At 39.4% G+C, this 27,481-nt stretch overlaps 1 protein-coding gene across 6 annotated transcripts in view; it reads left to right on the top strand.

Moving 5' to 3' along the window:
• Nucleotides 1-22,832, top strand: part of UACA (uveal autoantigen with coiled-coil domains and ankyrin repeats) — a 72,099-nt gene extending 49,267 nt beyond the window's left edge. For 2 of the 6 annotated variants that reach the window (XM_074966651.1, XM_074966656.1), the window contains exons 8-19: nt 296-477; nt 1,408-1,445; nt 2,916-2,984; nt 5,459-5,566; nt 7,852-7,884; nt 8,572-8,670; nt 8,908-8,938; nt 9,889-9,941; nt 13,239-15,950; nt 17,025-17,177; nt 19,900-19,965; nt 20,812-22,832. In XM_074966651.1, coding sequence (XP_074822752.1) covers nt 296-477; nt 1,408-1,445; nt 2,916-2,984; nt 5,459-5,566; nt 7,852-7,884; nt 8,572-8,670; nt 8,908-8,938; nt 9,889-9,941; nt 13,239-15,950; nt 17,025-17,177; nt 19,900-19,965; nt 20,812-20,883 — 3,616 coding nt within the window. In that variant the 3' untranslated portion in view covers nt 20,884-22,832. Of the gene's footprint in view, nt 1-295; nt 478-1,407; nt 1,446-2,897; nt 2,985-5,458; nt 5,567-7,851; nt 7,885-8,571; nt 8,671-8,907; nt 8,939-9,888; nt 9,942-13,238; nt 15,951-17,024; nt 17,178-19,899; nt 19,966-20,811 lie in introns of all 6 variants that reach the window. The other 4 variants (XM_074966650.1, XM_074966652.1, XM_074966653.1 and 1 more) reach the window with 3 other exon arrangements.
• The last annotated feature ends 4,649 nt before the right edge of the window (nt 22,833-27,481 follow it).

Below are 27,481 nucleotides of genomic sequence, written 5' to 3'. Positions count from 1 at the left end.
AAAATCAGGAGATTCTTGAGGAGAATAAGACTTGGGTTTACTGTCATTTTCTCTGTGAAGAAAGCATGTTAGCTCAGTGGTTTTATTAAAATAATACTTTACATATTGGTTACATAGAAAAATCCAATTACATGAAGATGCATTGAGGAAAGGTTCTTTCTCTAAGCACAGGCTTCTGTAATTGAGTTTACAAAAAGGTAGTGATTAATAATTCAAGTAAGCTGTCCATTGCAAATATTGTCTCCTTACGTGTCTGATGTGTGTCTGTGTGTGTGGTCTTTCTCCCTGCCCCCAGGACTGCTCTAATGTTAGGCTGTGAATATGGCTGCAAGGATGCGGTCGAAGTTCTGCTCAAAAATGGTGCAGATGTTAGTTTGGTTGATGCCCTTGGTCATGACTGTTCTTACTATGCCAGAATTGGTGACAATATTGACATTTTGGCCCTAATAAAGACTGCCATTGAGGATTCCAGCAAAGGTATGAAAATCATTCCTGTATTTGGGAGAAATTTCTCTTTCTTTCCTTCTGGGTTTTTTGTTTTCATGCTTATTATTCCTCTTACAGGGAGTGTTGGCTCTTGACTGGGAAGAAATTTTTTTTAAACATTACAATGCTGATATTAATACTATCTGAATAACATTTTTGTGGACAATGTCTTTTTGGAAATAAGTTTATTCAATATAAGGATGTGATATTGTCACAGTATACGGCATGCTAACGTTGGAGGACAGACTGTCACTTCTATTTAGAATGGGAACATTTAAATTTTATCTAATCCTGGGATACTCCATTGCAGGGGTCGGCAGCCTTTCAGCAGTGGTGTGCTGAGTCTTCATTTATTCATTCTAATTTAAGGTTTTGCCTGCCAGTCATACGTTTAAACATTTTTAGACGGTCTCTTTCTATAAGTCTATAATATATAACTAAACTAAAGTAAATGCGGTTTTAAAAATGTTTAAGAAGTTTTGTTTAAAATTAAATTACAATGCAGAGCCCTCCGGACCGGTGGCCAGGACCCTGAAAATCAGCTCGTGGGCTGCCTTCGGCACGCGGGCCATAGGTTGCCTACCCTTGCTCCATTGTAATGTTATGCTGTTACAAAACCTAATATTGTATATGATGTAAAAATGTTATACGTTTGGAAAATAATCAAAAATGGAAATGATACATTTTAAATAGGACTAGTTGTTTAGACAGCTCCTGAAATTGGTATAGCATTGTCAGTGATAATGAGAAACATTGTCTTACTAATAGTAAAACTATTTGGATTTGTGATTATTCTTTGTTAACAAATCAGAAATGCCAATTGGTAATTAGATATTTCCTCTAATATCACTGTTAGATCAATGTCTAACTTAAATTAAGTATATATAAAAAATTAAAAACCTAACTTTTGTTGCTTTTTAGCAAGGGAGCTTATGAAGAAGGGACAGCCTGAACAAAAGGTCAGGCTTTATTTGTTCTCTGCTAAATGTCTCACTAAATGTCTGTCACTGAGGAAGCTCATACGTTCATATGCATTACTGACACTGCATGTTGTATGCTTGTAAAGGTTCCACTCTGGCAAGATGTTGACCCCCTGTCCTCTTTGCCCATGTCTGATGACTGCCTAGAAAGAACACCGTATTATGATACAGTACTTCTCAGAATGAATAGGGACGTCCCTGTTGTTCTGGCCAACATTCTTTGTCAATAAACTTTTTCTGTTGTCCAGAGCTGCATATGAGCTATTGGTGAGCACAATGGTGGCTGTTTATACACCATTACTGCACTGTCACAAAGCTCATGACTTTGCTTGTGTGAAAGACACCGTGTGAATTGAAGTTCTATTCTAAATCCATCCTCAGTAATATTTTCTCTAAGTTTTTGTTCCATCTAAATGATCCTCTGTGGCGAATGCTGAAATGCTTATACAGAATGTGACTCCCAGGTGCTCCTGGGGTTTCTAACTTTTATTAATGTGCCGTAAATGGTAACACTGATTTAAATCCCATCCAGTGGGCAAGGCAAGTGAAAGTGAATCATTAGTTAAATTACTCTTTTCTAAAGCTTTTTTAAAAAGCTGCTATTGTATATTTCCCCCGCTTGCTGCCCGTCGGTCCAGAAGCAGAGATGACTAGTATGTGAAACAGGGCCGGGCCCGCTCACGGGTATCCTCACATTTTAAAAATATTTCCTCAATAGCACTGCATGTTGGCCAGGGGCCTGACTTTTATTTGCTAAAATTGCCTGGTCCATAGAACGGAAAATCATTATACTGCTCATCTTTGCGAGCAAGTTCTGATTCTCTTAATTTGTATGTGGTTATTTTGAAACTTAGCTCTGATTCTCAGACCTCTTAAATCAGTTAAAGAGCCCATGGAAGACGCCCTAGCACAGGGGAATGCCTCAGCGGAGTAAAACCACAAGAGTGGCTCATTTTTGTCTAGGCCACTAAGGAACATAAGTGTGCCTGCGGTGAAGGGCATGTGGCGTGGCAGGGTGATCTTCGACTGACAGCATGGTTTAGAGTAGGCTCAAAGCAGCTGTTATTAAACATAGGCACTGGTGCGGAAGTGACACCCCTCTTCATCTGCATTCAGTGCTTGTTGGTTGTAGATGACAACCTGGGCCTTGATATTTAAATGATATCCGTATTAGTTTGGGGATTAGAAATAAGACTACCACAATTTATCTCTGTAGATTAGATTGACAAATTTATCTGATTTTTATCCTCTGTGAAATATAACAGAGCAGAGTAAGCGTGAACTAGTAGTAACACTGCCCCCGTGGGATATATAATGAAGTATAATGCTGATCTCAGTTGGAAAACACTGGGCTTACATGTTGTATCCAGAAAGAGCATGAGTTTAGTTTGCTTAAATTTATGATTTTATGTTTTAATGTTGCAATAATAGGTTACTAATGTGTCACAGAAACGGAATCCGCTGTATGCACAAGAAGTGAACTTCAAGCAGTATCAGAGGGAACAGCTAAACATGCAGGTAAATCAGAATAAAAAGAGCAGGAAGGGGTTTGTGCTTTGTATATTTTATTTGATTAAAGATTAGGGTTTGGTTATAAAGCACATCGTCTGTTCCCATAAGAGGAATGCAATATTTCAGCTCTCAACATTACTGACATGCAATGTTGCAAGTGTGCGATTTGTTCGCCATCTTTTAAAAAGGGATAAAATCTCTGCAGTGTTTCATCTGACTAAAAAGTTATAAAAAAGTCTTCCACTTAAAATGTATGCTAATCGTTCAAACAGCCTAAGGTTGAGCTATTAAACATTTCTCTTCATGTAGATGCTGATTCTCTCAGGTGCTGAGTACCTCCTCTAGAGTGAGAGATGAAGGTGTCTACTACCTTTCAGGATTGAGGCGACAGTGAGGGAATTAGTGGTTTATGATTGAGTCTTGTACACTGTAGAGAAAATGTAAATGTAAAAGCAAGAAATAGGCCTTACAAAATTTACCTAATGTTTCCTCATGATTTATGAGACACACTCTTACTAATTCCACCTGATAACTATGAGCAGGACATTTTTAAGCTAGTTCTCCCTTTTGTGCCCTATGTTGTATGTCAGGGGTGGCCAACCTGGGGCTCTGGAGCCCCATGCGGCTCTTCAGAAGTTAATATGCGGCTCCTTGTACAGGCACCGACTCTGGGGCTGGAGCTACAGGCGCCAACTTTCCAATGTGCTGGGGGGTGCTCTCTGCTCAACCCCTGGCTCTGCCACAGGCCCTGCCCCCACTCTACCCCTTCCTGCCCCCTCCCCTGAGCCTGCCGTAACCTTGCTCCTCCCCCCAGAGCCTCCTGCACACCACGGAACAGCTGATCAGCAGGGCTCCCGGTGGGTGGGAAGTGCTGGGAGCGGTGGGGGGGGGGAAGGGGAAGGGGGCTGATGGTGGGGCTGCTGACCATAGGTACAAACTCCATGGGTGCTCCAGGGCTGGAGCACCCATGGGGAAAAATTGGTGGGTGCTCTGAACCCACCGGCAGCCAAGCTCCCCTCCCCCCTGCCCCACTTCACCTCTGCCTCCTCCCCTGAGCGCGCCGCGTCTTTGCTTCTCCTCTCAGCGTTTGCTGCCGCAAAACAGCTGTTTCTCAGCATAACAAGCTCCAGGAGGGAAAGGGGAGGAGCGGGAAATTGGCACGCTCAGGGGAGGAGGTGGGGAATAGGCGGGGCCGGGGACAGAGGGCGGTCAAGCACCCACCGGTGCCAGCAGAAGTTGGTGCCTATGCTGCTGACGTATTACTGTGGCTCTTTGGCAATGTACATTTGGTAAATTCTGGCTCCTTCTCAGGCTCAGTTTGGCCACCCCTGTTGTATGTAGTGTCTATTTTAGAATATGTTCTGCAGAGGCTTTTATTAGTTAAAATAGGTAGGTTCTGTAAAGAGCACTCAAATGTTGATAAATGATGGTGTAATAAGAAGCTAACTTTTATTTCAACCTTTTAAGCATTTCACTGAATTAAGGAAAATATAAAATAAAATATATTAGTAGGTGTCTTACTAGAAAATGAATTTGCTTGCTATAATTGCTAGAATAATCTATGGCATTTCCTTCCTCAGCTTATTAGTATGCCAGTACAGTATTTTTAAAAAGTGAAATAACATTGAGGGGCTAATTTTTTAAACTGGGGAAACTAGCCAATTTAAAACTGAGGCTGCCATTATGAAATATTTTAGTATACAACAGAATGACTTGACATCATAGGTCCTGAAATTGAGAATCCTGCATATCTTATTGTAACAACTGTACTATTAAAGTACCTTACTATGTGCATTATGAGAAGTTACTGTAATGGTAGCTTAACTCTGAACTTTTAGATTTTTGTCTGTTTAAATAGGTCATTTTTTTTATATATATATTTATAAAATAGTCTTTTAATAGTGGGGAAAAAATTAAAATGGCCCATAATGTATTTTAGTTTAGGAAGCATGTATGTATCTCATTCTGATAAAGGGTACTATGCTAATTGGAAATATTGCACTTTATTTAAAAAAGACAGTGAATGCATTTGGCTGGCTTAATAGATGTGATTAAGGTTACATCTGATGCACTTCAGGCATGCAGCATGTTAAAAGGCTATCATGATGCCTCATGCCGATGAAGTGTCTTTTAGATTACATCTTTAAACACAGTGGCTGGGTTTCAGACTTTTTTTTTTTTTTTTCCAGCACAATTTGTTTTTTATATGTTGAGAGCCAGGAGATAAAAGTAGCTCTTGAAATGCTGTCAGCACTGGAGTACGGACAGGGAAAGATTATATTAAAAACTGTGTGTGTATTACATCCATCCAAGGACAAGAATTTAGTGGTGGAGAATCTGAAGGCGCTTTAGATAAGTTTACAGGTATAATGATTTAAAGTGAGGCAGCAGATATGTTGTGAATTTTGTTAAACAAGCATTGGTGTTCTGAAGGACCATTATCATTACTAGTTAAAACGCCTACATTTTCTTTGTTTCAGGAACTGGAAGCAGAAAATGAAGATTTGAAAGACCGATTGAAAGAGAGTCAACAGGAACAGAGAATACTTTTAAACAGAGTCAGTGTATTAGAGCTACAACTGAATGAGGTAAAGATAGTTTTTGTATAATCCTGTTTAAAAACTAACAATCGTCTAACTTGAATAACAAAGCCATTCTTTTGAAATTGGCATAGTACATCAGAATGGCTTTGTCTAAAGTCTTGAAATGGAAATTTCAACAATTCACAATGAACTGAACATTAAAAAAGGAGCCAGGGATTTATTGGTGGGTTGCTAGTTTTCTCAAATCAAATGTTCCACCAGGAAACCAACAGCCTCTCTGCTCTTATATAGAGTCATCTGTGGGAAACGGAATTACTTAATTTAACTTTAAAAAAAAATTTAAAAAAATCCTGCTTTGAACTTTAATTTGATGTTCTTTGATGAATAACCAATGCTTGTTTTGAAAGGAATGCATGTGGGAAGGCCGTCACTCTCACTTCCTGAAGGATTCTTCATTAATCATTTTACTTTCTCAGTTTAATGGGTGGCTTTGATTCCTGTATGGGTGGGTGGCGGGAAAATACAGATAACGGAGCTCTGTAACATTTTTATTGCTTCCCTGTGAGCTGTTTTTGTTGACTCACTGTTACGTTATTTTTGCTGCAATACGGTATATCCATAGGCAGATGACCTTTTGATACTGTGGTCATTTCTAGAATGTGATGAAACGTTGCTTTAGAAGAAGTTCTGTTGATACTCAAATATGAGCGACAGCCTTACATCACAATCGAGACTGTAGAGCATGTGGTGGTTCATGTTACAGATTTAAGAACAAATTCTAATCTCAGATGCATGGCTAAAAGCAGATATTCTGCCTTTAATAGTATCTGTTATTCTGTATTTAAAAACAGCTGGGAAAAACCCAAATGTGATTATCCATTAACTATAAGTGGATTGCTTCTAGGGCATTGCTTTGATGCTTTAGTACTGAGAGCTCCTGGGGGTGACTCAGCAGACATGAAACTGTAGTAATTAACAGGAATGTTCAGCAGGAGCAAAGCTTCAATCAGCAGAAATTGAAACCAAGATTCCCAACCTGGGGCTCTCACAGCTCTCACCAAGTGAGTCTGAAGCCGTGCCTTTCCAGAGGCATTGTGTATCCCCCTCTGCTTTTACAGCCCTCTGAGAGCTTGTAGAATGGAAGAGGAAAATAAAGCTGGAGTTAACCCCTTGTTTACTAGAAGCCATGTTTTGCCCCTGCACTTTCTTCACAAGTACTTTTTAAACTTAAACAGCAGTAATCAGTTAAACAGCAGTAGTCAAAAAATCAAGCGTGTACATGTGTATGCATAACTCAGTTCCAGTGTGTTATGAGCATCCACTGGTATGTTCATACCTGATGGTCATGATTACAACAAAGTGAACCTTTAACTACTTTGAGCAGCAGCACCAAGAAAAACATGTTGAGCATTCATTTTCATCCAAAATCATCGAATTGGAATTGGAAAAGGTTCAGAAAAGGGCAACAAAAATGATTAGAGGTATGGAATGGCTTCCATATGAGGGGAGATTAATAAGATTAGGACTTTTCAGCTTGGAAAAGAGGCAGCTAAGGCGGGACGTGATAGAGATCTAGAAAATCATGAGAGATGTGGAGAAAGTGAATAAGGAAGTGTTATTTACTCCTTCTCCTAATACAAGAACAAATGAAATTATTAGGTAGCAGGTTTAAAACAAACACAAGAAAGTATTTTTTCACATAATGCACTGTCAGCCTCTGGAACTCCTTGCCAGAGGGTGTTGTGAAGGCCAATACTATAACGGGGTTCAGAAGGGAGCTAGATAGATTCATGGAGGATAGGTCCATCAATGGCTATTAGCCAGGATGGGCAGGAATGGTGTCCCTAGCCTCTGTTTGCCAGAAACTGGGATTGGGTGACAGGGCATGGATCACTTGATGATTACCTGTCTGTTCATTCCCTTTTGGGCACCTGCCATTGGCCACTGTCAGAAGACAGGATACTGGGCTTGATGGACCTTTGGTCTGACCCAGTATAGCCGTTCTTATGTTCTAAAAAATGTGTTAAATAACTCAAGAAAGGATGCATACCTCAATAATATGGAAGCACAATCTGTCATATTAGCATGCATTTTAAGACTTCAACATTATTTAATTCCTGCTTTTTTTTATTTGGAATATGGCAGACTGCAGGTGCTTCCCTGCCAAAAATTAGAGGAATGTGGAAAGTGAAAGGGAAAGACATGTTGGTAGCAGGTATCATTCTGGACTAAAATATAGTGATTGTTTTATCAAATACACATGAAACCCTGTTAACATATAACTGAAATGATTGGGGTGGGGGGGGGCGGGATTTTTGGTTGCCTTCTAGGAGCAAATGGTTGCAGATGATCTTGAAAGTGAGGTAGGGAAACTCATTTTTCACCTCTCCACCTTAAATCTGAGTATTAACTTGTAGCTTGAGTAAAATAATTCCCTTAGTTCATCTTATGACTTTTATTACGTCATTTACACGGCAGCTTTAACCATTGCCACTTCAGAACTAAAATGCTACACATTCACCTTTCCATACAAAAGTTGCACAGCTGTATTTTTGTCCGTATGAATTCTTTCCCATATTTTCCACTTGTGTAGTGAAGGCAATAGCTTTTGATTAATGAGAGCCAAAATTATTTAAATTTAGTGTAGCTTTGTACTAGTTACATAGATTCCTGGCATCACCACCATAGATCTTGTCACAAGGATGTTGTGTAAAGCACGCCAATGCATCTTTGAATTAGATTGCTCATTTTATAGCTCTTTCAATACTCAAGTAGTGACTCTCATTAACACAGCAGACTTTTGGTGCATGCAGCCATGTTATCCATGTTTTGTCTCTGCCATCGTTTACATGTTCACTTGATTAATAAATGTACAGATGTTCGTGTCAGAAATCTATGGCATTGGAAAGCAAGGAATTCTGACCGCTAACCTCTAATGGGAGATCCCCTGAAACTTTAACTCGGGATTTTAATAAGTGTTCTAAATGCTTACGGGTCTGGATATAGTGCTGAATAGCTGATCTCAAACAGAACCATCTCTTGTTCTTCAGAAAGATGAGCTGAGAAGACTCTTAACAGCCAAGGAAAAACAGCAGGAAGAAAGCTTAAGAAGTATTGAAGCTCTGAAATCTAAACTTAGACACTATGAGGTATATTGTAGTTCAACTCAAACAATAAATATGTATTTTTTCATAAATATTGTGGCAATAATACCAGTTATATCATTAAAAACAAAAATATAATTGTCCTGAAAGACATCTTATGCCACTGAAACTGTAACTGAAAATTAGGTACCTGTATTAACATCTCATTCTGTATGTAAAATTAGAACAAAATGAATATTTTATTTTTATCTCAATTGCTGCAATCTGTTTTTTTCATTTCAGCATGACTATCTGGGCTCTGGAAGTGATTTTGGTAACAGTGTTTAATTTTATTTTTAGAATTTCTCTCTCTTTAAATGCATTATGCAATTTCAAAAAATTCAAGTGAAACCGTTGCCCTTTATTTCTGTTTTTCTTTCTAGTCTCATGCTAATCTTAATAGTAACTGGGTTTAACCTATAGGTCTCACTTCTATACACTCAGATTTATTCTTTGAGGGTAGATGTTCCTGTCTTGAATAGGTATCCAGATCTCGTTTAACCCCCCAGCAAAGGGTGAGCTAACATTAATCCTCTGACTAGTTGACAGGGACGGGCATGCATATTCTGTAATAATAGGGGGTGAATTTTGCTAAACCGATTTAAATAAAAAATAGAATAGTTGATACAACATAACTATTCAAGTTGTCTTTTAACTGTACAAAGATTGAGAACAACATATAAGATCACTAGTCTTAGGTTCTTGATTTAGTCAAGTTTTTTGTTCAGAATCTATATTGGTGTTTGTTGCTGTAGAATCTGAGCTCTTATCAATGATGTTAATTATCTTTAAAAAGAGATTTGTTGGCCCAATTTAAAGAGATTTTTTTTTAAAAGTGCAGTGTTAGTTTTATAAGTTAATATTATGTATGAATGGCTGGTAGAATATTTCTTAAATGTGAGTTTCTATACGAATGATTGAAAGGCTTTGGTGCAAGCTTATCTATCCATCTTTACAAGTGCTTTGTAGTGTGTATTCTTAAGCTTTTGAGCTCACAAACCACCCCTCTTTTGATTTGGGTATACTTTTAATTTTCAAGTTTGATTACCAACTAATCTGAATGAGCACAGCATTAATATCTATGTAGTAAAACAAAATAAATCATTATTTGGTCTGTCATGAACCTGTATGCAAGTCAGAGGGGGCTACTCATTGAAGTAAGGTGTCCTATGGCTATTTGAAAGAAGAGGTTTTTATTTTATCCCTTATTCTATGGTAATCTAGGGAAAGAAGATATGCTGGTTAAACAGGGTCAAGTATTTGCTACAGAATCACAGGTAAGACTATATTGACATTGTGTGTGGATATTTGTGATGTATCTCTTTCTATATGTATTCCTGGGCATGTAAACAGTGCTTGAAGTAGGTACAGTTGTAAGACAGAAATGTATTCTATAATAAACACTATATTAATCTCACTAAACTGTTTTTGTAACTTCTGGTGCCCTCTAGAGGAAATGTGTGACATAGCTGTTTAATTTGTGGCTCAGTTCCAATGGAGCCTTTTGACCCTATTGCTGATATGGGGCTCAATGAATAAAGAATTGAAGGAGGGTGGTAGTATGTGGTTATGGAAAATAGATCCTGTCTAACTGGATATCTTTTTTTTCTTCTTTGAGATTACGAATGTGGTTGATTAAGGTAATAGTGCTGCTTGTAGTATAATTAGACTTCTGTAAAGTGTTTGACTTGGTACCCCATGAAATGGTACCCCATGAAATTTTGATTTAAAAAACTAGAATGATATAAAATTAACATGGCACACATTGAAATGATAAAAACCTGGCTAACTGATAGGTCTCAATGTAATTGTAAATGAGGAGTCATCGAGTGGGTGTGTTTCTAGTGGGGTCCTGCAGGGCTTAGTTCTTGGCCCTACACTATTCAACATATTTATCAGTGACCTGGAAGAAAAAATCGTTACTGAAAGTTTTCAGAGGAGACAAAAATTGGGGGAGTAGTAAATAACGAAGATGACAAATCTGGATCGTTTGGTAATTTGGGCTCAAGCGAACAGTCATAGAACTGGAGGGGATCTTGAGAGCGTAACTAGTCCAGTCCCTGCACTCGTGGCAGGACTAAGTATTATCTAGACCATTCCTGACAGGTGTTTGTCTAACCTGCTCTTAAAAATCTCCAATGATGGAGATTCCACAACCTCCCTAGGCAATTTATTCCAGTGCTTAACCACCATGACAATTAGGAAGTAGGGCTGTTGATTAATTGCAGTTAACTAAAAAAAAAAAAAAAAATTAATCACGATTAAAAAATTAATCACAATTAATTGCACTGTTAAACAATAGAATACCAATTGAAATATATTAAATATTTTTGGGTGTTTTTCTACATTTTCAAATATATCAATTTCAATTACAACACAGAATACGAAGTGTACACTGCTCATTTTATATTTTTTATTATAAATATTTGCACTGTAAAAATGATACACAAAAGAAATAGTATTTTTCATTTCACCTCATGCATGTATGGTAGTGCAATCTCTTTATCATGAAAGTGCAACTTACAAATGTAGGGTTTTTTTCTTACGTAACTGCACTCAGTAACACAACAATGTAAAACGTTAGAGCAGGGGTAGGCAGCCTATGGCACATGTGCCAAAGGCGGCATCTGAGCTGATTTCCAGTGGCACTCACACTGCCCGGGTCCTGGCCGCCGGTCCGGGGGGCTCTGCATTTTAATTTAATTTTAAATGAATCTTCTTAAACATTTTAAAAACCTTATTTACTTTACATACAACAATACTTTAGTTATATATTATAGAGTTATAGAAAGAGACCTTCTAAAAAAGTTAAAATGTATTACTGATACGCGAAACCTTAAATTAAAGTAAATAAATGAAGACTCGGCCCACCACCTCTGAAAGGTTGCCGACCCCTGCGTTAGAGCCTACAAGACCACTCAGTCCTACAAGATGTCTTGTTCAGCCAATCACTAAGAGAAACAAGTTTGTTTGCATTTACGGGAGATAATGCCGCCCACTTCTTAATTACAATGTCACCTGAAAGTGAGAACAGGCGTTCACATGGCACTGTTGTACCTGGCACCACAAGATATTTACATGCCAAATGCGCTAAAGATTCATATGCATCTTCGTGCTTTGGCCATCGTTCCAGAGGACATGCTTCCATGCTGAAGATACTTGTTAAAAAAAAAAAAATGTGTTAATTAAATTTGTGACTGAACTCCTTGGGGGAGAACTGTATATCTCCTGTTCTGTTTTACCCACATTCTGCCATATATTTCATGTTATAGCGGTGTCAGATGATGACCCAACACATGTTGTTCATTTTAAGAACACTTTCGCTGCAAATTTGACAAAATGCAAAGAAGATACCAATGTTAAATTTCTAAAGATAGCTACAGCACTGGACCCAAGATTTAAGAATCTGAAGTGCCTTCTAAAATCTGAGAGGGACGAGGTGTGGAGCATGCTTTCAGAAGTCTTAAAAGAGCAACACTCCAATGCGGACACTACAGAACCCAAACCACCAAAAAAGAAAATCAACCCTCTGCAGGTGGCAGCTGACTCAGATGATGAAAATGAACATGCGTCGGTCTGTACTGTTTTGGATTGTTATCAAGCAGAACCCGTCATCAGCATGGACGCATGTCCTCTGGAATGGTGGTTGAAGTATCAAGGGACATATGAATCTTTAGCGCATCTGGCATGTAAATATCTTGCGATGCTGGCTACAACAGTGCCTGCAAATGCCTGTTCTCACTTTCAGGTGACATTGTATACAAGAAACAGGCAGCATTATCTCCTGCAAATGCAAACAAACTTGTTTGTCTGAGCAATTGGCTGAACAAGAAGTAGGACTGAGTGGATATGTAGGCTCTAAAGTTTTCCATGGTTTTATTTTTGAATGCAGGGGGTTATTTTGTACATAATTCTACATTTGTAAGTTCAACTTTAATGATAGAGATTGCACTACAGTATTTGTAATGGGGGAATTTTTTTCCCTAGTTTTTGACAGCACTGGAGCAGACCATTTCATAGCATTAAAGTACAATCAGTTACCCTTCTCCACAGCTTTTCTCCTTTAAATTCCCCTGAAGTTTAGCATAATTTGTCCGTTGAATTCCAGTGAAAACAAACTACACCTTTAGAGCCCAGTTCAATTTATAGTGTAGTCCAGTGGGGATCTTTTCACTGACTCTTATGAGAGTGGGCTCAGTTCCTAAATGATGAAAAATGTGCGTGCATTCAGTACACTTACATTTATTTTATACTCTTAACATCTTCAGATCATTCAACTTCTAGATGTTTGAATGATGGCTCCAAGTAAAGTTGCATAGTTTCTCTGTAATACTGATAGTTTTGCTTATATAAGCCAAAATATATTTTGGACTCCTGGTCTAAATTACCTGCATTAATTGTTCCTGCTCACAAATTATAAACTGCTTGTAAATCTGAAATATACAATGGAGGTAAAGCGTATATGTTTTAGATGAGCATAATTAAAGAAGTAATGTATGAAAAAATATGAAGAGTAAATTGAACAAATTTCTCTTTTTAAGCATGTGTCTATTTCTCTGCCAACTAATCTGCAGACCAAGTCTATGCTGAGACCACTGGAACTGTCACTATCTAGCCAATCCTCCAGTTCCGAGAATGAAATTCTAAAGAGAGAGCTAGACAACATGAGAATCTCTTATGGCGCAGCAAAAGAAGAAATAAGAAAACTTCAGAAAGAGCTGTCTCATAAGGTAGCTGAATGCCAAGCTTTGACATCAGAGTGTGAAAGAACCAAGGAGGAATCTGATGGACAGATAAAGCAATTGGAGGATGCTTTAAAAGATGTGCAGAAGAGAATGTTTGACTCAGAAGGCAAAGTAAAGCAAATGCAAACCCACTTTCTTGCGCTGAAAGATCACCTGACTAACGAAGCAGCTATAGGAAGCAATAAGTTAACAGAAGATCTAAAGGATCAGTTGAAAGACATGAAAGCAAAATATGAAGGAGCTTCTGCAGAAGTAGGCAAGCTAAGGAACCAAATCAAGCAAAATGAATTGTTAGTTGCGGAATTTAGGAGAGATGAGGGGAGGCTGTTGGAGGAAAACAAAAGGTTGCAGAAGGAACTTGGTAAGTTAGAGATGGAGCGAGAGAAGAGTGGGAGAAATGTCGTGGAGGTACAAGGACAGCTAAAAGAAATGGCAGCAAAGTTAGTCCTCTCTGTACCTGTTGAGAAATTTGAAAATATGAAGAGTTTATTATCAACTGAAGTGAATGAGAAAGCAAAGAAATTAGTAGAGATGGAAAGAGAGTATGAAAAACTGCAGGCAGAGCTTTGGCTTTTAAAGAGGGAATTTGAGAGTCAGCAAGCTAAATTTTCTCAGTATGTGAGGCCAGAGGAACATGAACAAATGAAGGGCAGATTTGAGAAAAAAACTGAAGAACTGGAAAAAACGATTTCTGAATTGTCGAAGAATCAGACATTGCAGAAGGAAGTGGAAAGGGTTCACATGGACAACAAGCTGCTTAAGCAGCAAATACACACTTTAACAACTGAGATTAAAAGCCAATATGTGCCTTTAAAACTGAATGAAGAAATGAAAAAAACAAGTGATCTGACTATTGTGGATCTGACCAAAAAACTTGCTGAAGTAACACAAAAGTACAATGAAAACAAAGCAGAAGCTGAGAAGCTGCTGATGGAAAAGACCAGTTTGAGTGAGACTGTAAGTCACTTCCAGGCTGTGTACATGTCTCCAGAAAAGCACGAAAAAGAAGTGGCAGCCTTAAAATCCAACGTTGTGGAACTTAAAAGGCAGCTTGCTGAGCTTCATCTAAAATATAATGCTGAACAAGCAAAAGTCTCCAAACTAGTGTCTGAAAACACAACTCTGAGGGACTCTCTGAATGATCAATACGTACCTGCCAAAACACATGAGGAGATTAAAACAGTCTTGAACAGCACATTAGAAAAGACTAATAGAGAGTTGTCAGTTCTGAAAGAAAAAACTGAAGATCTAAAGCGAGAATTTATGAGAGTAAACGAAGAGAATGGAACTTTGAAAAAGAAACTGAGACTCCTACAGAACCACATACAAACAGAGTATGTAAGTTTAAAAGATCATGAGAGTAAGGTGTCTATCTTAAATAAAAGCATGCAAGAGTTACAGGACAACAACACTGAGTCATTGGCTAAATACAGGAGAGGCCAAGAGGAAATCTTACAGTTACATGCAGAAATTGAAGCCCAGAAGAAGGAACTTGACACAATTCAAGAATGCATTAAGTCAAAATATGCCTCCGTTGCCTGCTTGGAAGAGAGAGAGAGAAACTTTGAAGCCATGGTGAAAGAACTAAAACAGCAGTTGCTAGAACAGACACAGAGATGCAGAGAATGTGAAGAGGAGATGCAGAAACACAAACAGGAAAATGAGAAGTTAAAGAATGGGTTTTTGTCTATGGAAAATGACTTGCAACAAAATTACATTCTTGCTGAGAAATCCCATGAAATGGAAAAAATGTTCACCAGCAAAATGGAAGAACTGAATAAGCAATTGAGAGAATTACTGCAAAAATACACAGAGATAAAACATGAAAAAGATAAGCTACAAGAAGAGAGTGCTAAACAGATTTCTGAGGCCCTTGCTGTGCAAACTCGCATGCAGGGTCACTATGTTCCAGTGGAACAGTTTGAAGCCTTGAAGAGAACGCTTGGCCGCACAATAGAGGAACTAAAAGAAGACCTCAATAGTAAAAAGGCATGTTATGACCGAGAACTAGAAAAGGTAAGAGAACTGCAGCAGGAATTAGCAGATCTACATAACTCCTCAGTATCTTTGGCAGAACACACGCAGATGAAAGAAGCATTTGAAAAAGAAATTGTAGCAGTCAAAACTAGCTTGAAAAAGGAAGTGGAAGAAAACCAAGCAAAAAGTGAGGAAATCTCTAAACTCCAGTCTGAGATTCAAAATACTAAACGAGCTTTAACTGAACTGGCGAGCAAAGAAGTAGTTGATATGTCGGAGTATAAATCCATGAAAAGTGCCTTAGAGACCCAGGTTACTAGCATAGCTGGAAACTTAGCCAGCTTGAATAGAAAATATGAGGAAATGTGTGAAGAGGCTTTGCAAGCCAAAAAGGAAGAGCTTTCTGCAAAAGATGAAAAGGAATTGTTGCAGTCAAGAAGCTTCAGCATTGAACAAGAAATTAAGGACCAGAAAGAGAGATGTGATAAATCTTTGACAACAATTACTGACTTGCAAAAAAGAATACAGGAATCTGCAAAGCAAGTGGAAGCAAAAGATAACAAGGTAGGCAGAAAGTGTTCAATATTTAACAGTATTAACTGCCTCTCTTTAGATCCAAAGGGCCAAATTTGCAAATGTAGTTACCTAAATACACTCACTTTACACACCTAAGTATAGGCATCTGAATTTGGTCCAAATTCTCAAAGCTGAGGATCAGTTTTGTGTGCTGTTATGCAAAGTGCTATTTAATTCCCCCCAAATTTTGCCCCATAACACAGAACTATTCAAATTTCTGTTTTACTAGAATTTTCAAGTTTTAAATGCATATTATTCAAATTCAAAATATTAATACTATATCCACTAGCAGACTGTTTTTTTTTTTTTAAAATAATCTGAAAAAAGTAATACTCCGCTTCCTTTGTGTGTTGCCTTGTCATTTTGACACTGTTGCTTGCCAGTTTAACACCAAATGATATTGGGAAGTCAATGTAAGAGAAGATTTAAGGCATTATGAATATGTGATGAAAAAGACTTGCAGTTTTCTTAATGCTGTTTAATGAAGGTATTTTAGTTTTAAAACAGGACGCATTATTGTTATACTAGGATTAAGGAGCACTGCATTATAACTTTATCCTACAGTATCTTTCAGAATTAACGTTATATGCACTTTATACCATCCAAAGAACTAGGTTTTCGCATCTAGTAGTAGCTGCTAATTCTGTAGTTAAATGTGTACTGTGTGTACTCTTTCTCTGAAGAATTGGATACCTTTATGGCCAAATTTCCTAAGGGCAGTCTCACTTGTGGGCATTGCGCCTGCAAAAAAAGATAAGGCTGATGCCCTGCTTTGAAATCTGGGCCTTAGCTAATTTGCACACTGAAGATAAGTGGCTGGTTGACCTATGGGCTATGTCTTACAGATTTCTGAATCCTAAGAAGCTGAGAGCAAAATATTTGATATATTTTCAAAGCATCTCTCTTTTTCTCTTACGGACTTTTCTCGTAAACCGAGATTGATGAGGTCAATATAATGATGTCCTCATATACTTGTTAACCTTTAGTTGACCTTGCAAACTAATATTCTCTATAAATATGTTCAGAAAATGAAACATTATAATCTTTGTATTTCTCTTATAGATAACAGAGCTGCTTAATGATGTAGAACGACTAAAGCAGGCTCTTAATGGCCTGTCTCAGCTTACATACACCTGTGGGGTTCCCTCAAAGAGACAGAACCAACAAGTTGAAATGCTCCAGCACCAGGTGAAAACGCTGCAGCAGCAGCTGGCTGTAAGTACTTACGTAGAACTTTGCTCCAGAGCTCAGTCATAAGGCATGTTACTATTTTTGTCAGAAGTGGTAGAATAAGTTTTAATATATGTTGTTTAGGAGCCGGGAAATGGGATGGGCAGGAAGCTAGGATCCTCTGAGGAAAAGAATGGCATTGTTTAACGTGATCTGGAAAAAGGGGTAAACAGTGAGGTGGCAAAATTTGCAGATGATACAAAACTTCTCAATATAGTTAAGTCCCAGGCAGACTGCGAAGAGCTACAGAAGGATCTCTCAAAACTGGGTGACTGGGCAACAGAATGGCAGATGAAATTCAATGTTGATAAATGCAAATTGGAAAACATAATCCTGACTATGCATATAAAATGATGGGGTCTAAATTAGCTGTTACCACTCAAGAAAGAGATCTTAGAGTCATTGTGGATAGTTCTCTGGAAACATCCACTCAATGTGAGGCAAAAAAGCAAACAGAATGTTGGGAATCATTAAGAAAGGGATGGATAATAAGACAGAAAATATCATATTGCCTCTACATAAATCCATGGTACGCCCACATCTTGAATACTGCATGCAGATGTGGTCGCCCCATCTCAAAAAGGATATACTGGAATTGGAAAAGGTTCAGAAAAGTCAGTAAAAATGATTAGGCATATGGAACAGCTGCCATATGAGGAGAGATTAATAAGACTGGGACTTCTCAGCTTGGAAAAAAAGACAACTAAGGGGGGATATGATAGAGGTCTATAAAATTATAGAGGTGCGGAGAAAGTAAATAAGGAAGTGTTATTTACTCCTTCTCATAACACAAGAACTAGGGGTCACCAAATGAAATTAACGGGCAGCAGGTTTCAAACAAATAAAAGGAAGTATTTCTTCACACAACACAGAGTCAACCTGTGGAACTCCTTGCCAGAGGATGTTGTGAAGGCCAAGACTATAACAGGGTTTAAAAAAGAGCTGGATAAATTAATGGAGGATAGGTCCATCAGTGGCTATTAGCCAGGATGGGCAGGAATGGTGTCCCTAGCCTCTGTTTGCCAGAAGCTGGGAATGAGTGACAGGGGGTGGATCACTTGATGATGACCTGTTCTGTTCATTGCCTCTGGGGCACCTGGCACTGGCCACTGTCAGAAGACAGGACACTGGGCTAGATGGACCTTTGGTCTGACCCAGTATGGTGGTGGTTACGTGATTTCTTTGCGATAGAACAGTTTTGGAGGTTTCTACTTGCCCCAGCTTTCCTGTGCCCATGAGGAGAGGTAGCAGTGTCTTTTGGAAAAGCCTGTGCAAATGAAGTGTTCTCTTCCTGCAGTATTAATCCAAAATCAGTGAATAAGTCCTGTGTGCAGGTGCTGCAGTAAGATTGCGTACTACACATGCCAGCCGTGTATGCCGTGCCGTATAACACAAAGGAAGGTAGTCTCTGCCCCAGGGGATTAACAATCTCAGGGTTGTCAGACACTAGGAGGGCGCTTTCCAGTTTGGGTACCACTGACCTGTGCTAGCTCTGTTTGAGCTAATCTGCTAGAAACAGCAGTGGGGCTGCAATGGCAAAGGTGGTGGGTTGGGCTAGCAGCCTGAGTACGCAAGCGGGAGAATTGGGCTGGATTGTATTCAAGTGGTTAGCACAAGCCCCTGTGTGTACTGATACTTTTAGCACTCTAATTCTGGCGGAGTTACTGCTTGTCACAGAGTTACCTGTGCTGGGAGGTGTCCTCCCACCTGCTGTGTCCAAGCCTGCAAACGCTTATTCCAGTGTGGTACTTACTGTTGTGAGTAGTTCTGTAAACAGCCTCACTGGAGTTTGTGAGAGTAAGTGCTAGGGCTTTAGTATAAATGTGTCTTTGTTCGTGTGTGTAGTAGCACTGTTGACTTCAGTGAAACTACTCATGAGAGCAAAGTTACACATACACCTCTACCCCAATATAACGCGGTCCTCGGGAACCAAAAAATCTTACCGTCTTATAGGTGACACCGCATTATATCGGGGTAGGGAGAGGTACTGCTCCCCACCCCAGCTCACCTCCGCTCCGCCTCCTCCCCCAAGCATGCCGCCACCACTCCGCTTCTCCCCCCGCTTCCTTCCCGACTTGCCACGCCAATCAGCTGTTTGGCGCAGCAAGCCTGGGAGGGAGGGGGGAGCAGCGGCGTGCTCGTGGGAGGAGGCGGAGGTGAGCTGGGGCAGGGGGGCCACAGCAAGTAGCGGGGGGGTGGCGCAGAGGAGCCGCTTGCGGTAACTCAAATTCAGCTGTAACGAGGTAAAGCAGCCCCGCTCCCCGGAGCGCTGCTTTACAGCATTATGTCGGACCGCATTATATCGGGGTAGAGGTGTATGTGTAAATCTACATAGAATTGGGTCACATTCCTGGTAGTGTGTGCAGCATCGCCCCATAGTGTGATAAAGTGAGTTTAAATTGGGACTTGAGTTAGGGGCTTCTGAACAGAAGTCAAATTCTATTCTTGTCCAAGTAGATTGCTGGTGGTAACACCTGGGCTGGTGTGGAGAAAGCCCTATTTCAAGGCAAAACACTTCAAGCTGACACTAAAGCTGAAAGGCTCCATTTTTCGGTTAGGGTTTTATAAACAACTAACCTTGAAATTCTAAGGTCATGCGACACTTAAACAAGCAAAGTCAAACAAGTAAAACTGTAATTATACGAAGAATTGATCTTGAAAATATTGACATTCTTCTCTCCGCCTTCTCCCACCCTTCTACATACAGGATGCTGATAGACAGCACCAAGAAGTAATTTCAATTTATCGGACGCATCTTCTTAGTGCTGTGCAGGTATGTTAGCGGGTCTATAAAAATTAAGTTACTCTTTTTCGATAAGTTAGGTCTTTTTTTTTTTTTTTTTTAGAAAATTCTTTCAAAGTAAATGTGTGTCAGTGAGTAATATCTAATGTCAGTGCTTCCTGTATGACATTTAAATTATTGTAAAAGGCTTTTTGCGGTGCCTGGTATTGCTTCAGAAGGAAGCTGAGAAGGAAAAGAGCACCGCAGCATGTTAAATTTAGTGTTTGCCTTCATCTGCTTGTCATTTTTTATGGAGATCTAGACAACATACAGTGGTGACCCACTTTAAGGGGGATAATACAGTGCTATCAATACATGTCCATATCCCAAATAGTGCAGTGGAGGAGTTGCATGAGCGTTGGGAACTTTCAACTCTCCTGTTCCGTTTGAATAGGGAATATGAATTTATGCAAAGATGAGTAAATTTTCCCTATAATTACTGGCTGCAGCAAGTTACAATAACATGGTTCAGCTGAGAAGCTGTGCAATTTCAGATCCTAAATATGACTCTTATACTAGTCACCATCATAGCTGAGTACTGTAGATAATTGCAGGAAGCTGCAAGGCAGTCCAGAAGATAAGAACAGCAACATCTCTAAATCAAAACAGTGATTTCAAACAGGAAATTTGCCACTGTGCTGCAAAGTTGGAAATTAACTCTGCTGACACAAAGTCATTAATAAGGTTAATTAAATTCAGTTTTACCAACGAGATGGTGATTGACCATGCATTCATTTTGGGAGGGTATTTGTTTTAATTTTAGTCATGAATAATGCAGTGTGGTTTTTAAAAAATCCTGTTTTTCCCTCCCTCCCCCCCCCCCCCCCCCACTTCCAGGGCCACATGGATGAAGATGTTCAAGCTGCCTTACTCCAGATCATTCGCATGAGACAGGGGCTTGTTTGTTAATATGCTTAGTGCTGGTTCTGTAGCATGGCTGTTGCATCCTGTAGGAGTGCTGTGATTACAGCTGTATTAACCTTCATGGCCTTTCTCTTATTGTGGCGTGGTAACTGTAAAAAGAATGCACCCCCCAAAAAATTATTCCAAGTATGAAAAACACTAGGAGGCTGAAGTCATTTACCCCTTGTAAAATAAAACAATAGGGCAATTGCTTTAGTTAATATTAGATGTTTCAAATATGTGGATTATAAAGTGTGTAGAATTTATTTTACAATTGGTGTACAAGCTGGCAGTCAAAATGATGACATAGTAGTTACATTCTTCTAATGTCGGATTGACCATTTTAGAATAAATAAATAAACCCAAATACAACACCTCCAAATTGATCCTATTGTTAATTTCCAAAGGGTGAATGACAGTGAACTTAAACTGAAGTGACTGTGGCTGAAATACTGTAACTGTTGGATTTTTTTTTTCTTTTAATGGTTAAAAAGTGTGCTTTTTGTGATCATATTAAGTTGATCAGCAGATTGACAGTAGATCAACTACAGAACAAGATGGATAGCGTCAAGGTATACATTGTAGCTTGGCTGGCCAGGTTACATTCTTTTATTTAAGTAATTTAAGATTTAGTGCCTTCGCGTTTTACTAGAGGTACAAATCAGTTTTTTTTCCATCAGACACTAACGTTTATGCTTTTTTACAAGATATATTTTTTCATTAAAGCTTTGTAACACTGATTTCAATAGGCTAAGAAACAGCAGGACTGGAGTAGACCATGAATGTAGAACAGCAATTCAGTCTCAAATGCAATAGTCCAATTTTTATTCTTATGTATTTTTTCAAATTTCATTATGCATAAAATGGACCTAGATTGTTTGAGCAACACACTTGATAAAGTTGTACATTATCTAATTCAAGTGTCAGATGGGCAACCATTTTCCAGCAAAAGCTTAAGAGGTTTTTCTGGTTTATTAACACTGTAAATTATGTACTATAATCAGTTTTTGATTATTTATGGGGAAAGATGCTAATAGTAAGATTCATAGAAAGAGAAATCTAATTTGGAATTCACATGTTAAACAAAACAGAGCTTCATATTTTTTTAAGTGGAAGTGCAATATTGCCAAAGAATGAAATATCTACAGCCAAGTTTTATGGAAGGAAATACAAAAATTGGGACTATTTCGAGGAAAATGGCAGTAAAACAAGAGTCTAGCCACAAAGTCACTGTTTTTTTTAGTGTCTCAGAATAAACAGAGTAGCGCCTGACCCTGTAAGTACTACTTATGGGATATAATGCTCCTTGCTGCCAGAGGAGTCCCACTAGCTCCGTACTACGCTCCGTACCAAGTGTTACACTTGTCAGTAAGCATTTGCCCATAATTAGCAAATAGGAGGCTGTCATCCTGGCATTGATGCAGGGCAGGATGGAACAGAACAGAATTCAGCCTCTATATTTTCCTGCAAGTGGACTTTCAGGGTTGTACAGTAAATTCTGTAAGTGCTTGATCTAACTACAGTTATGTTAACTGGGTTTAAAATACAAACCCCCAAACTGTACGTGGCAGCTTTTAAGGTTCCTCTTTTCCAACAGAGTTTAGCCTCTCTGCCCTTGAGTGTGGGCCTCTAGCTGTATCGCTGAAATGGCAGCCCCCAAACATGGAAAAGAGGATGTTGACGCAGGCACTTCTAAAACAAACTCTTGTGAAAATGCATGTTTAATATATTTAGCTGTAGTGTGACAACTGATCACTCTTGTTTTCCTTCAGTTTCCTAGAGGAGTCCCATGAGATGTGTGAGTTCACCAAGTATACTTTAGTTTTTAGAAAATCTTTTCTAATCACATTACTTGAAGCTCTGGTTGGAGAGAAATTTGATTGTTTTGATAATACTAATACTGGGCTATTTTAGTATTGAATTTTTCCTTACTGGGGGAAGTTTTATGTATTTTTTTTCTCTTGTATTACATATCAATAAAGTGTTTTATCTTACTGTAACAGTCCATTGGTAAATGGTAAAGCAGTATAGTACCTTGTGGCTTATTGGCAAAATAGTCTACGGGGAAGAGAATATTAGTCTTCATTTTGACTGGAAAAGATTTTGTGTGTGTGTGTGTTGCCAAGGCACATACTGGGATTACCAACTTTTCCACCTCCAAAACTGAGCGGTTCAGTTTGTCTCCAGTCAATCCTGGACTACTGACAATACAGCCAACGAAAGTGTCAGCTGTGAGGGCAGCTTGTAAAGTGGACACGTGTCCCGTTAGATTGCTACCTCGCTTCTGGCGGGAAACTGAACAGATTTTGCGTGTTCCCTTCTGAGCACTGCCAAAATGGCTGGCTTGGAACTGGTGACCTGGAGGTGAAAGGCTCTGTACCAATATCTAGCCCCAAATATTAGCTTCAGATTCATTTCCATAATCAGGCCAGGTCCATGAAGGAAACAAGTACAGGAGGGAGTGCAGAAAGTTCTTCAGGACAAGTGCAAAGTGAGTCTTGTGACTAAATGCAATAAATGATCGTTTTCTCTTAGAATTTTGGAGATTTTACAAAAGTGACTCAGAACAGGGAGTATACGCAAGTATTGTGAAAACATTTCTTCAATCCTTCTAATACATTTCCAACCTGAACCGAAACACCTCTTGCATTTGAGTCATTCCTAAAGAGACACTGGAAGTTGGGTCAAAAAATATGGTGGTTTTATCTGACTAAGCATCCTCCAAGCAGCAGGTGTTATATCTGTTAACCGTACTATGAGTATCAGCTAATCTTGCTCCTCAGACCTTATTTGGAAGCTGTTTTCACTGATTTACCAGTAATCTGCTTTATGCATTCTCTGATGGATTTTTAAAATCATTTAATCTCTGACTGTGCTACCTACTTCACATTGCAGCCAGTTATTTGAAAGCTTTTGAATGGCTATCCCTTATATTTTTTTCAGAAGCAAGCAGATTCCCCTCTTGCTATAGATGTTTCCAGTGGGAGTCTTTTAGGTCTGTCTTCATTTTTAAATAAGATAACATTATTTAAACACTAGCTTGAAAATCTCCTCTCAAGATTAAGATGACAGTGAAAGATATTAGTTCTCTCACACCCTTCAAACTTACTATGCAATGGAAACTTGGAAATGCTGCCCGTGTATACTCTGATATTAGTAATATGGAAGCATAAAAATCAAGAGTACCATAATCCTGAAACTGTATGGAGATCAACAAGCAGCAATTTGTTCAGCAAAGTAGAAGACAGAAATGTTCAATGAACTTTCAGACATAATAGTTGGAGCTGTAGAATTTTTGCAATATCTGATGTTTGTACCGAGTGTACAAGCCTGCTACTTATATTTATGAAGTGGAACTGTCATTTGTGATTAATCCTATTGAAATCAATGAGTACGGGGCTGCTCCTTTTATATTAGTGAACCAGTTTTCAAGATGGTTGACTTAATTGCCATTGTAATTGGTTCGACTGATGGAGTGACAAGGAAACACGTGTATGGACACGATTGTGTAATGTTTCATGGTTTGACAGAGCTGCAGCAGCTACTGAAGTTGAAGTGAAAGGAGTCTGGAAAAAGGCATACATAGAATCATGGAATCATAGGAGTGGACGGGACCTTGAGAGGTCATCTAGTCCAATCCCCTGCACTCCAGGCAGGACTAAGTATTATCTAGACCATCCCTGACAGGTGTTTATCTAACCTGCTCTTAAAAATCCCCAAAGATGGAGATTCCACAACCTCCCTAGGCAATTTATTCCAGTGTTTAACCACCCTGACAGGAAGTTTTTCCTAATGTCCAACCTAAAATGCCCTTGCTGCAATTTAAGTCCATTGCTTCTTGTCCTATCCTCAGAGGTTAAGAACAATAATTTTTCTCCCTCCTCCTTGTAGCAGCCTTTTATGGACTTGAAAACTGTTATCATGTCCCCTCTCAGTCTTCTCTTTTCCAGACTAAACAAGCCCAATTTTTTCAATCTTCCCTCATAGGTCATGTTTTCGAGACCTTTAATCATTTTTGTTGCTCTTCTCTGGACTTTCTACAATTTGTCCACATCTTTCCTGTAAACATGTGAATAGAAAAACTTGGATACAGTCAGCTTTAGAAGATGTACTGTGACAGGTTGAGAGGAAATTGTAGCTACTGTTCCCGTCATGGGACAGGAATATATAACCCCTACCATATGACTGGGGCTAGGAAATAAAAATCTGCCTTTTTATAGTGCTGTTTCATCTTTATTAGTGATAAACATTGATTCTGAGTGAGTTGGTGCTATCTGAAACAAGTAAACAACCCAATAAGTTTGGATGCTTAGTTGAACCTTTTGAGTCTGCACAATTGGGTTGGGAATATCACAACAGCATTCTTGCTGGACTGCTGGTACTCTCCGATCCTTGTTGGACCACACATACTATAAGAATAGCTTGCTCTGAATATTTTGGTAGTAAGTTTTCTGGTCCAAGAAAGAGGCATTGTCAGAGCACAGGATCTAGGAAATCTGGAATTCTGGTTCCAGCTGCAATAGTGTATCAGAGCGTTCTGTCGTTCGAGAGGGCAAGCTCTTCCACTTCCCTCCTAAAGAAATTTATTCTCCCTTTAACCTGCATATCTGATCTCCCTAGACTGCAGCATCTTGGTCGAGGGTGGATTTGGGCAATACCTCCTTTTGCCTTGAACTTTATTGCAGCTGTGTTCCTAACTAGGACTGATTCTGATCTCCTAGCTATTCAGCTCCATTGACTTTTTTGTACTGATGTGAGGTCACAATTATGCATCCTGTGTAGAGTGTAAATAATACCCCAGCAGCATGTCAGAGAGTGAACCCCTTCCTGAGGAGTCCCTTTGCACTGGCTGTGAATCTTGGAATGAATGAGCACTGCTAAAATTCTCAGCAGCATTTAGCACCAAGTATGTAATGTTGTGATTCCCACTTGCAGGACAGCACTAGCTGGACAGTAGACGGACATGTCCGCTGTCCTGGAAGAGGTAGTAAGTCTTATATAAACTAGGGAGAATGTCTTTTTGAAGTTAAAAGGAAAGTAAATCTGAATTTGGTTTCAAACATGTAGTAAGTGAAAATTCCAAATGCTGTGTAATCCAAAAGAAACTCTTGAGTTGTATCTTCCCTTGAGTTTTAAAGTAGCTTTTCTCTTGTGATTATGCTACACAGCTGTGCTGCAAGAAGTTAAATTTTTCATAAAATTGAAATCTTAATATTTGACAATAACAAAACAAAAAACAAAAAAAAAAAGGGAATCTCCAGTCCCACGACTACTGATATAGGCAAAGTTCACTGGCGTGGCGTCTGATTTTTGGTTTAAGTAACTCATGAAAGGTAGAGAGTAAATCCTGGTTTGTTTCTGTTTATCTGCAAGGTTCCCAGTGCAGCGATGATGCATGTGTTCAGCATAATCAAGCATGCAGCATCCCCTGTGTGTTAAAGGACATTTTCATTCATGTTCTGCGTGAACAAGCATTGATGATAAATGAATTTAAGCAAAACGGAAGGTCGCAAATGTTAGACGCAAATGAAATATATCCAAGAATCATAGAATATCAGGGTTGGAAGAGACCTCAGGAGGTCATCTAGTCCAATCCCCTGCTCAAAGCAGGACCAACACCAACTAAATCATCCCAGCCAGGGCTTTGTGAAGCCAGGCCTCTAAGGATGGAGATTCCACCACCTCCCTAGGTAACCCATTCCAGTGCTTCACCACCCTCCTCGTGAAATAGTGTTTCCTAATACCCAACCTAGACCTCCCCCACTGCAACTTGAGACCATTGCTCCTTGTCCTGTCATCTGCCACCACTGAGAACAGCCAAGCTCCATCCGCTTGGGAACCCCCGGTTCAGGTAGTTGAAGGCTGCTATCAAATCCCCCCTCACTCTTCTCTTCTGCAGACTAAATAACCCCAGTTCCCCCAGCCTCTCCTCATAAGTCATTTTCTTTGCCCTCCACTAGACTCTCTCCAGTTTGTCTACATCCTTTCTGTAGTGGGGGGCCCAAAACTGGATGCAATACTCCAGAGGTGGCCTCACCAATGCCGAATAGAGGGGAATAATCACTTCCCTCAATCTGCTGGCAATGCTCCTACTATGCAGCCTAATATGCTGTTAGCCTTCTTGGCAACAAGGGCACACTGTTGACTCATATTCAGCTTTTCATCCACTGTAATCCCCAGGTCCTTTTCTGCAGAACTGCTGCTTAGCCAGTCGGTCCCCAGCCTGTAGCAGTGCATGGGATTCTTCCGTCCTAAGTGCAGGATTCTGCACTTGTCCTTGTTGAACCTCATCAGATTTTTTTTGGCCCAATCCTCCAATTTGTATAGGTCACTCTGGACCCTATCTGTACCCGCCAGTGTATCTACCTCTTCCCCCCATCTTAGTGTCACCAGCGAACTTGCTGAGGGTGCAATCCATCCCATCATCCAGATCATTAATGAAGATGTTGAACAAACCTGGCCCTGGGACCGACCCCTGGGGCACTCCACTTGATACCGGCTGCCAACTAGACATCGAGCCGTTGATCACTACCTGTTGAGCCCGGCGATCTAGCCAGCTTTCTCTCCACCTTCTAGTCCATTCATCCAATCCATACTTTAACTT

This window comes from Natator depressus, chromosome 10, assembly GCF_965152275.1.
Source record: "Natator depressus isolate rNatDep1 chromosome 10, rNatDep2.hap1, whole genome shotgun sequence".
NCBI lineage: Eukaryota > Metazoa > Chordata > Testudines > Cheloniidae > Natator > Natator depressus.
Note: the sequence above shows the minus strand (reverse complement) of the source record. Positions and strands in the feature narration are given on the sequence as shown.